Source organism: Rhagoletis pomonella, unplaced genomic scaffold (genome assembly GCF_013731165.1).
Source record: "Rhagoletis pomonella isolate Grant_MI unplaced genomic scaffold, Rhpom_1.0 Rhpom_scaffold_00002, whole genome shotgun sequence".
NCBI classification, from domain to species: Eukaryota; Metazoa; Arthropoda; class Insecta; order Diptera; family Tephritidae; genus Rhagoletis; species Rhagoletis pomonella.
The window spans coordinates 97,049,734-97,061,916 of NW_023458556.1; the positions used below are offsets into that span (position 1 = coordinate 97,049,734).

The window sequence follows — 12,183 nt, forward strand, 5'->3', positions numbered from 1 at the left end:
GGAAACTTCCAGTCACGTTTAGTATGGTACTAAAAGCTACAAGCAAATGTAAGCAACTACAAGCAGTTCTGAAAGCATTGAAGTCTGGATGGCCAGCGAATGTGCCGTACGAGCTACTTCCTTATCATAGACGCAAAGATTCTTTGAGTGCAGTGAGAGGATGTCTACTTTTCGGAGAGCGGATTATTATCCCAGAGTGTCTGCGAAAACGCCTTTTATGCCAATTACATCGGGGACACCCTGGAAAGGAGAGAATGAAATCTATAGCAAGAGGGCATGTTTTTTGGCCAGGCATAGACGAAGGAATCGTGTCGTTCGTACGAAATTGTCAACCATGTGCGATGGCAGCGAAATCGCCTATAAAATCTACAGTTCACTCATGGCCGCTAGCAACAAGGCCTATGGAGCTGGTGCACGTAGATATCGCTGGACGCTGTAATGGAAACTACTACTTCGTGATAATTGATGCCTACTCTAAATGGCCAGAGATTTTTCCAACCGCTAGCATAACCTCATCAGTGATTATACAAAAATTGGATGAGACATTTGCAAGGTATGGGAATGGTGACACCATCGTATCTGACAATGGAACACAATTTGTGAGCGCACAATTCCAACAATTTTTGAAGATGCGAGGAGTGAATCACGTCAGAACAGCCCCATATCACCCACAATCCAACGGACAGGTAGAACGGTTCGTGGATACTCTAAAGAGAGCGCTAACTAAGCTTAAAAGCGCGGGAACGAGTGTAGAGAACTTACAAACATTTCTACAAACGTACAGGTCCACTCCAACCGCGAATGTACCGAACGGTGAAACACCAGCAGAAGCATTCTTAAAAAGAAAAATTAAAACATCGTTGCAAAGGAACGCAAAGCAAGAGCAACAATTTAATACGAAGCACGGTGCGAAGCCAAGACACCTGGCAGCAGGGGATTTGGTTTATATTGGAACATATAAGAATAACAAAAATCGTTGGGCACCAGGTACCATTATCGAGGCACCAATTCGAGCGCATATAAATCAGTTGAAAATACGACTTGCTGACAAGGGACCACCGTCTACGGATGTTACAAGGTTTTTATGTGACAGTTTCGATCTCTACCAAGTACCACGGCACCGTCAACAAGCGGTAGATAATGGTGACTTACGTCAACCTCCAGAATCGTCAGAAAAGCATGACCGACTTGAGGTTCCAGTACAGTTACAGGATCCCGAGAGGGTCGCAGTAGAGGATCCAGCTGGTCCAGATAGATTTTCTACCCGAAATGCGCTAGAGAGGCAACCGGCAAGCGAAGCGAGACCGGGCCGAATAAACAATACGCCGACGTGGATGAGTGACTATGACGTTTCTAAACAAGGAGGGATGTTGCGGATATTGCATACCTATTGAATGCAACCATGTTCTCACTCAACTTCTGCTAGTGTGGCAGCACTGACATCGGATCACCATATACTTATTTCATTTACCTTTTTTACTTCATCTTCCGTTTTACGTACTTTACTAGAAAGCACGCTGCTATTTATATAGAATTAAATAAACTGGATTTTCTTAACAAATTGAACATTATTTAATTCTTTTGGACCACAATACGGGGGATTAAAGACAACAGCATTCGTGAGCAATTATTACAAAGGCATCGAGATTTAACAGCGTTTACAGATATCGTGTCAAAGGCTCTTGCGTTAGAAGCAGCAAAAACCGATTCGACAGAACTGTCACAAAAAATCAACCAAGCAACATCCAGCGAAATTAATAAAATTCATGGTAAGAAAGGCAAGCACCAACATAATTTTAATCAGTCACTTAATCAAAATAAATCGAAAAGTGAAAAACATAGCATTGACTTTGAAGCATTGGGCATCGACAAGTTGTGCTTAAGGTGTCGTAAAAGTAATCATTACGCAAAAAATTGTACTAGTAAACGGAATAGTCTCACTGTTATGAATGTAAAAAATCTGGCCATGTGGCCAACTCTGCATAAAAGCACGCAGGAATAATAAAAAATCAAATTGTGAATCGACAAACCGAGTCGAAAATGTGTATAATGGGGTTTTATCCATCAAAACGATTGAAGATATTTATCAAAACAGTTAAAGAAACTCAGACAGATTTTTCGTCACGGTTAAAATCGAAGGCAAACCTGTTTGAAGTCGACACCGGGTCAGGATATAGATTCTTGCCCAGAGATACATTTTCGAACTTAAACATTAATGTTCCTCTATTACCAACAAATACGATGTTTCGTTCATATACGAAAGATGTTTTCATTCCGGATGGGAAAGTTGTTGTGCAGGGGGAATATGATGGTAGGACGATAAGGGACGAAATTTATATTGTACCAGAAGAGTATACGCCGCTTGTAGGTCGTAATTGGATTCGAAAATTCAATATTAATTTGAGCGAAATCAACGCTATACATTCAAATAACCTTGAAAACGATGCAGATATAATTTCTTCGCTAAACGATAAATTTAAATCAATTTTTGAAAACAATATCGGCTGCGCCAAACAATATACAGTGTCGCTTAAGTTACGAAAAGATGCCAAACCTATATTTTATCGAGAACGTGGGATTCCGTACGCGTTAATCAAAAGTGTCGAGCAAGAGCTTGATGAGTTAGAAGCGGCAAATGTAATTTCGAAAACCGAAATCAGCTCCCCGTTGGTGGTCATACAGAAAGCAGGCGGAGGTATACGCTTATGTGTTGACTATAAAATAGGAGTAAACGAACGTCTCGTAGACGCGCATAGTCCAATAAGAAAAATTGAAGAGATACTCAACTGCTTACGTGGGTCAAAATATTTTTGTAGACTTGACTTATACAAAGCTTATCTACATATCCCAGTAGATGAAGATTCGAGTAAAATTCAAACGGTAGCTACACATCGTGACACGTACAAGGTTAACCGCTTATCATTTGGTATTAAGACGGCACCACCCGAATTAAATAGAATAATCAATCAAGTACCTAAGACGGAAGCATATTTCGACGACATTAATGTTCACGGAACAACCAAACTAGAATACGAAGATAACTTATATAAATGTTTACATCAACTTCAAAAATTTGATTTACACCTCAATAAAGGTAAATGTAGTTTTTTTCAAGACGAAATCGAGTTTCTTGGTCACACAATCAGACACAATCAAATACTAAAATCGAAAAATAAAATATCACCTATAACAGGGTTAACTAAGCCTAAATCGATTGAGGAAGTCAGGCGATTTCTCGGAATGGTTACGTATTACTCCCGATTCATTCCCAATTGTTCAAAGATCACGGCGCCTCTACGCAACCTCACTAAGAAAAATTCTAAATTTAGTTGGACGGCGCAATGTGATAAGGCATTTGAAAATATTAAAAGGGAAATAGCTACCGATCGTGTACTCGTACCATATGATCCGAAGTATCCGCTACAATTAACGTCTGACGCGAGTCCAACTGGGATTGCAGGTATCTTGTCGCACGTCATCGATGATCAGGAACGTCCCATTTCTTTTGCTTCAAGATCCCTAACAGAGTCCGAGCGGAGCTACTCTCAAATTGACCGAGAAGCACTAGCTATTCTTTTTTCAGTCGATCATTTTCCATTTTATTTGTTTGGAAAGCAATTCACGCTCGTAACGGATAACCAACCATTGGTTCGAATTTTTCATCAACACGCGAAATTGCCTCAGATGACTTTCGCACGTCTTCAAAGATACGCAGTCTTCCTCTGAGGATTTGACTATCGAATTGCTTACAAAAAAGGAATCGAGACCGTGAACGCCGATTGCTTATCGCGAGCTCCAGTATTTTCACAATCTTTAGCAGACAAGATTATTAACGAGGAGATAAACAATCTATGTGAATCAACTGTTGAGGGATAAGGAACTTTCAGCGCTGTTGCAAGATCTTCAAAACAATGGAGTGGAAAACACAATGTTTACAATAAACAACGGTATAATTTTCAGGGGTCAGCGCGTAGTAGTACTCTCATCTTTACAACAACCGGTTTTAGCAGAGCTTCATCAAACGCACATCGGTATATCAAAGATGAAAAAACTGGCTCGTAGGTATGTGTATTGGAAATCAATTGATAAGGACATCGAGCGACTAGTGAAAGAATGCATTGCATGCGGGGCTGTCAGAGCAAGTCCGCCAAAAGTAAAACTACATACATGGGAGGAACCAGAACAAAACTGGCAGCGAATCCACTTCGATTATGCAGGTCCGTTTCAAGGATACTACTATTTGGTTGTTATAGATGCCAAATCGAGGTGGGCCGAAATCGGGTTAACGTCTTCGGCACCAACATCTACTATCACCATGGAAATGTTTCTTGACTTATATGCGAGACATGGATATCCGGATGTAATTGTATCCGATAACCCAACAATATTCACCAGCGATGAATTTAAACTATTTTGCACAAGTCATGGAATTTTTCAATAGTTCTTGCACCAGGTCATCCGGCTACGAACGGGTTAGCTGAACGTAAAGTTCAAACTTTAAAACAACGTCTTAAATCTATGACAGACGGCCGCCGTTCAATACGTGAAAAGGTGAGAGAAATAATTTTTCGCCACAGAGCAACACTATTAAAGAACGGTCAGACTCCATCGGAACTATACCTAAGCAGACAAATACGTATACAACTGGATGCGCTTAAGCCCCCACATTTGGATAATCAACGCTCTTGTCAATTACACGACTCTCGTCAATTAACATATAACAGAGGGAGAGAGAGTACAAGCTCGATATTACGTCAATAACAAGAATTACTGGAAGTTGGGCACAATTATCAAAAAGATGGGTCATCTTCACTACTTAGTAAAATTAGATGATGGTCATATTTTTAAACGCCACATAAACCAATTGTATGCAACAGGAATTTCACCACGGATTCCAAAAGCTATTTCCACGTCTTCAGACATTCAGCCCAAACATCTGATGCGGAGGCCGGTTCACCAGATTTACAGGACCTTGTACATATAATATTCAGAATTCTCCGAAATAGCTATCACTTCTATAATTTTTTCGAATTATTGTTGTCTTTCCACAATAAGTTTTTCATTACAAACGGTCTCAAGCTCAATAAAAATTGTTGAATATAATTGTTATAAGGCCATAAAATAACAAAAAACAAATAAAGTAATAACTATTAATTCTAATATATCATGCTTAGCCATGCAAATAGACATTGGTCTCAAAATCACCGTACTTGATTGCTACATCCCTCCCCATCAGAACTTTAATTGTAAAGAGCTCATTGATTTAATAAATATACCTACCCCATTAGTAATCTTAGGTGACTTTAGCACCTGGAGCCCATTATGGGGTTCAAAAGTCACTAATAGAAGAGGAAAAATCATTGAAGATCTCATTTTATCCCAAAATTTATTGTGGTAAACGATGGGCAACCAACACACTTTTGCTCCCACAAATCCTTCACCCATCCTGATATCATCCTTGCTTCCGCTTCCATTGCTCCTAAACTTGTCTCTCGCACTTTAAGCGAACTACATAACAGCGACCACTTTCCCCTGATAACGTCTATTTCCGTTCCAAACTGGTACGAAGTCAAGCCACGATCAAAATTCATAACATAATGCAGACTGGGTCAGATTTCAAAGCATTGCCAATGATTTAACAATTAAAAAAACAGTGTCAAACAACATCAACGGGGAAGCAACCAATATCAAATCGATAATTCGTTCATCCGCCCACTTAGCAATACCACAAACAAGTACAAAAAAATTTTCCGCGAAGTTACCTTACTGGTCTAACTTACTTACCACTTTAAGGAATGAAAAACAAACGCTTTGGGCTACATACAAACAAAAAATGAATGATATCAACATAATACACTTCAAAAAAGCAAACACAGTTTTCAGAAGGGAGCTAAAATCAGCTAAAAGAAAATCGTTATAAAAACTGACGTCAAATATTACCCCTTCTTCGAATCCCAAACAGATTTGGTCCGACATAAAGATGCTGACCGGTTCATCTCCTCGTTTTCACATACCATTCGTTTATAATGGGCAAGACCCTTTCTACGATCCACCAGAAATCGCCGAACAATTCGCCAAATCATGGTCATCCTACTCCAACAACTCCAATTTTCATCCCACATTTAACACTCAAAAAAACCATGTAATCCTTGAAAACTACTCAAACTCTTCCCCTTCACCACAAGCCTCCTTAATAGAAACGCCAATCTCCAACTTACGAATTTGACTCCACGACTTTGAAAATGTGAGGAAAACACCTGGTGCAGATATAATATCACACACTATATTGAAAAATCCACCCTACTCCTTAAAGAGCAGGCTTGTGAGACTTTATAATGATATTTTCACCTCAGGAGTGTTTCCCCAAGAATGGAAATCTGCCTTAATAATCTCCATCCCGAAACCCAATAAACCTTCCAAATTTTCGCTAACTTCCGACCAATATTTTTGCTCCCATGTATGTCCAAAGTCTTAGAGAAAATTATGGCAACACGGATAATGTGGTTTGCAAAAATATTGGACTTATTTGTTCCCACCAGTTTGGTTTCCAAAAACCGAACCGCTATTATATTTTGATCATTTTGCTAACACAGCATTTGCATCAGGGAACCATGTCTCAGTACTAAAATTAGACTTCGAGAAGGCGTTTGATAGGATTGGAATCCACGTGGTTCTCAGACAGCTTAAGCGCTGGAAAGTTGGTACCAAAATATTTAACTTCGTTAAGTCCTTTTTAAGCAACCGCAAACTCTCAGTCAGCGTGAGCAACTACAGATCGCAGACATATAGCTTATCTAATGGCATTCCCCAAGGCTCACCGCTTTCGGTGACGTTGTTCACAATAGCGTTCAACGAAGTTAGTTCAATTATTGCTTCTAATTCGCTTGTAGAACATTTCACGTATGCAGATGATGTATTGATTTTTCCTAAACTAAAAGACCTTAACGAAGTGAACAACGCATTCTCAAGTATTTTTATTTTTTTTGAACTCATATTTTTATTGCGATCTTTTTTTTCTTTTTAACATTAAGCAATAAACTTAATACTAAATAAGAAAATAATCATGTATGGAGTACACCCAGTGGCGCAACCATATTCTATTCGCAGGTATTCAATGGTATTAGAGATCTAATATTGATTTCCTTTTAAGGCGCTGGAATGACACTGTATGAGAAGTGAGTGTAGAAATAAGAGGATTTGGGTGATCATGAATTTTTTGTCGGTGCGCCAAGGCGTGCTTTTTAATTTCGGAAGCAACAGTAGGGATTTTAAGGTCACGGTGTATTTGGTTGCTTGTGACATAGAGCGGAGCGTTCACAATCATTCTAAGAGTTTTTGATTGGAATCTTTGGAGTACTTCTATATTGGAGGTTGCTGCAGATCCCATAATTGTATTCCGTATGTCCATACTAGTTTTAAAGCACATGAATAGAGTAAGAGCTTACTCTCGAGTGAGACTTGAGACTTCGGGTTCAGTAACAAATGTAAATTTCTGAGCTTCATTCCCAGTCCTTTGCGTTTAGTGAAAAAATGAGTTTTCCACGTAAGCTTGCTGTCGAGGTGCATGCCTAAATATTTTGTCGCATCACGCTGTGGAATATCCACGTTATTGAGTTTTACGGGCGGGCAGGTTTTACGTTTAAGGGAGAACGTAACCTGGACAGGCTTTGTTTCATTTGGCTTAATTCGCCAATCTTTCATCCACTGTGTTATTTTGTTGAGGCCATTTTGGAGTTTAAACGAGGCGAGTTTTGGAAGGGTGTCCATTGCGAGAATTGCAGTATCATCTGCAAATGTACCAAAAATTGCTCCTTCGGATGCTGGTAATCAATATGTGTATAACAGGTAAAGGATGGGACCCATCACACTGCCTTGAGGTACACCAGCTGAACTTTCGTAGAGTTCAGACTGCTCCTCGCCTTGCTTAACAAAGAAAAATCGATTTTTGAGATAGGACTCGATAAAGATATAATAGTTTATCGGGATGGTACTCTTTATTTTGTAAAGTAAGCCGTCATGCCATACTCGATCGAAAGCTTGAGATATATCGAGGAATGCAGCTGTACAATACTTTTTGTGTTCGAATGCAGTGTGAATGCAGTTTACAAGCCTGTGAACTTGTTCGATTGTGCTGTGTTTTTTCTTAAAACCGAATTGGTGATTAGGGATAATCTTTCTTTGTTCTATTACTGGCATCAATCTTTTGAGAAAAAGAGTCTCCAGAATTTTATAGGCGATGGGTAGCAAACTGATTGGGCGATATGACTCAACTCTGTCTGCACTTTTTCCTGGTTTAGGAATCATTTTTACCTGGGAAACTTTCCATTGAGGTGGAACGAAACCAGATGAGAGAATTGCGTTATAAATATAAGTCAGGAAAGTGATTCCTTCTTCCGGGAGCTGTTTTAATAATTCTCCAGTGATTAGATCGTAACCGGGAGCCTTCTTAGCTTTGAGTTTTTTGATCGCTTCCTTAACCTTAGCTTTTGAGAATTTTTTTATGGGTGGGTCCATTTGGTAGGGATGTTCGAGAGTCTGTCTTACTTTTTGTGCAGTATAGGGAGAGGGTTCAATTTCATGCGGAGCAAACACATTTTTTAGGTGACGTGTTTGCTTTTTCGAGACCACTTTTAGCCCATTGGTTGTTTTCCATTCTGATGGCGGGTTGTGCCAGAGTTGGCCTCTTTAATTTTTTTGCTGCTTTCCAGAGGGAATAATCGCTGGCAGCTGTTGCATCTAAGTTACTGAGGTAATGATGAAGTTGGGAATTGCGTTCTTTTTGCAAGACTTCTTTGAGCTCTCTCGTTAGCGTATTTAATCTTTAAACACGCAAAAGTCTATTAAGTCTGGAATGTTTTTGGTATCGGTTGGCCAATACGTTGGTGAGCCTGAGGAGGCTGAGTGAAGATTTAATCTTGCCATAGCGGCAAGGAGTTGTCGGCCTTTAGGAGTGATGAGGCGAGATCCCCATTGTGGGTGTTTTGCGTTGTAGTCTCCTCCAGCTAAAAACCTACTTCCTAGAGTTTTGAAGAATTTAACATAATTTTCTGACTTGATCGCATGCTTGGGAGGGCTATATACTGCACAGATTGTTATTTGGCCTTTCAAGTCCTCGACAACTATATTAGTAGCTTGAATAGCTTCTGTGCAGTATGAGTTAATATTAAAGTGTTTAATATTGTTTTTTATTAATATTGCTGAGCCAGCATGTGCTTTTTTATCGGGATGCATTGTGTGATAGAGTTTGTAATTCGGTATTTGAAAATAGCTCTTTTCGGTGAAATGGGTTTCGGATATTAGGAGAATATCTATATTATTAGACTTGAGTAGCGTTTTAACCTCGAGTACGTGGTTTGGTAGGCCATTAGCATTCCACAGGAGAATATTCATGGGATTGTAGGGATACCAGACTTCGTCGTAAGGGTGACGAGAAGATTCATCATTGTTGTGATTTGTTGCATAACTTGCTTGAGAAGCATTATCATTTCTCGCATTTCGCTTGAGGCATCAGAGGCGTTTTCTTTTGATTGAGGGATTGAGTTACTAGGACTTGTGTGCTTTTCAACATTTGGGAGTAAGAAAGTAAATTTCGGGGCGGTTGCGAGACTCGATTGGGTGAAAGTGGCTCTGATTGCTGCTGGCTGATACTTTTGGGATTGTTGTCCTCCATTCTTCTTAATGGTGGGTATTTAAGTTTCTGCAGATTTTTGTACACCATGCAGCCTTTATAGTTTGCTGGGTGATTTCCTTCACACAGAGCACATTTAACATCGTTAAATTTTGTCTTGCGCGAGCAATCTGCAGACAAGTCGGGGCCAGCGCATTTAATACATACCGGTCTTCTACGGCAGTATGCTTTGTGTGTCCATACTGTTGACAGTTAGCGCATTGCGGGATTTCGCGTTTTGGGCGTGGGGGTTCAAATACAATTTTTGTGTTGAAGAGATATTTGATATCATATATTTCCTTGTTATTAGGGTTTGCTTTTAGCTCTACAATGAACATTGGTAGCGGTTTTTTCGTGTTTCTGTGTTTCATATTGTAAATGTTTATAGGGATATGGCCGAGATTTTGTAGGGCTTCAGCGATTTCTTCGGTGCCAATAGACGAGTGCATATTTCTGAGTATAACTTTGAAACTTCTTTCTTGTTTTAGCTTGTATGTATTAAACTCAGTGTTTTTTTGCTATAGTTGCTGAACAATTGTTTTGTAGGTCTCGGGAGTTTTTGGTTGTATTTTAACTTGCTCATTGCTTATGAGCTTTAAGTCGTACAGACTTGGAGCAGTTTCGGATAAAAGCTTCATTAGGGGGGTAATGTTGCTTACTTTATCAACGAAGATTGGTGGGGGCTTGGGATTATTTTCTCTGGGCTTTGGGTCTTCATCGTCTTCTATTTCAAGAGATGAAAACCTATTTTCTTTAGACTGGGATTCGCCTAGCCAGTACTTATCAAGTTTTGCTTGTTTTTTGGTATTTGAGGGCTTTCTTCGGCTTCGGGGCCTTTTTTGGGTTCTACTGTGGTCCATTCCTTACCTGGGGTAGGTTTATCATTTGAGGCTAGCTGTTGGTACAGTAATTGTAATTGCTTTTGAAGTAGCTCAATTTGATCCTGGATATTTGGATTTTTACTATTGGCCGAGGTGGGGCATTGTGAGCTTCACGAATTTGGTGACTGTCTTGAGATCGACAGTTGTTGTTGCTGTTTCTGTTCTTGCGTTTCCGGTTGTTGCTGTTGCTTTTCCTGTTGTATCTGTGATTTTTGCGGTGTTTCGGGCTGCAGAGGAAGTTGGGATTCTTGTTGCTGTTGTGACCTTTGTTGTCTATGCTGTTGTTGTTGTGGCTGAGACGATTCCTGCCCTCCCCCTTTGGGAGGGGTACGATTTAAGGGAATTTTGAAACTGGGGTGTTTTGGGGGTATTTTTATCTTTTATTTTTTAAATATAAATATACTATGGCAACCCTGAAGTAGTGTCAATACTTAGAAGTGCCCAAAACATAGCATACTTTTAGCCTGCCTGTACATCCACTACTGTTTTGTTGCTAGCACTTTTGTTTGTTTCATTTCAACTCGGCGGAGTCTCACTTGAGAATTTATCACTCGCGCAGGTACAAATTTTTAATTTTAAATATCAAGCTTCACTTTCACTCAGAACTTTTAAAGCACTCCTTAGTGACAATTGTTGTTACAATTATTTTCTTGTCTTTTACTGTTTTTTGGATTGATTTATCACTTTGTTGCACTATGTGAAATTTCACGTCCACTCGGTAGGGTTACCAAATAACCTTTATTCTCAAGTATACTAAGAAATATATGCAAATGATCTGAATCATCGGGTGCTATTATCTCACCGAGCAAATGCTCCACCTTTCATTAATGTAAAAAACGTGTGTCTCCTCCATACCTTATCCTTCTCTAATACACTAATACCCCATTGCAACTCCCTCAAGATACTAGGTTTAATATTCGACAAGAAGCTAACATATAAAGAACATTGTAAAGCCACTAGACTAAGTTTGTTCTCAAGACTAAATATAATAAATTTTTTGTCATCCAAACATTGTCATATATATTCACATATACTTGTAAATATCACAAAGGCATTGTTGTTATCCAAAATCGATGTTGGGCTTAGTATTTATGGAAATTGTGCAAAGGTAAACCTAAACCTACTAAATGCTCCCTACCATGCAGCAGCCCGAAGAAGTATTCGCGCTTTTCCGACATCTCCCACAAAAGTCGTCCTCACTGAAGCTGGTTTACCGGATATAGCCCACAGAGCTATGCGTAATACAAAGATGGTCCGGTCAAAGGTTCTGCATTCCAGAAATAAAATCCTTTTTTCACAGGTCAACTCAGCCCAGTGTAAATCAGGAAAAATCAATAAACCGTCCGCGATTCAACGCTGCATTGCACTGTGTGAACAACTCAATATAGTTTCAAAACCTACCTTGACACCAATTCCTTTCCGCCAAATAGTAACCCTAAAGAGTTCCTGATTACAGACCTGTTTAAGTACCCCAAGGATTCTACTTCTTGCAATGAATACTTTCAACACTTCAACAAAGCTATAACCCAACTGGAGAATGACTGGGGGATTATTTTCACAGACGGATCCCAATAAGACACCAACACCGCGTTTGCAGTAACAAACCAACTTGGTGTGACCATTGCTGTCGGTGCA

The 12,183-nt window shown here is 39.5% G+C and overlaps 1 protein-coding gene across 1 annotated transcript; it reads left to right on the forward strand.

Annotated features, from left to right (window-relative positions):
* The first annotated feature begins 401 nt into the window (after positions 1-401).
* Positions 402-1,394, forward strand: LOC118756243 (uncharacterized protein K02A2.6-like). The gene has a single exon (XM_036491020.1). It carries the CDS (start codon positions 402-404, stop codon positions 1,392-1,394), a length of 993 nt encoding a protein of 330 aa, XP_036346913.1.
* Positions 1,395-12,183: the final 10,789 nt, after the last annotated feature.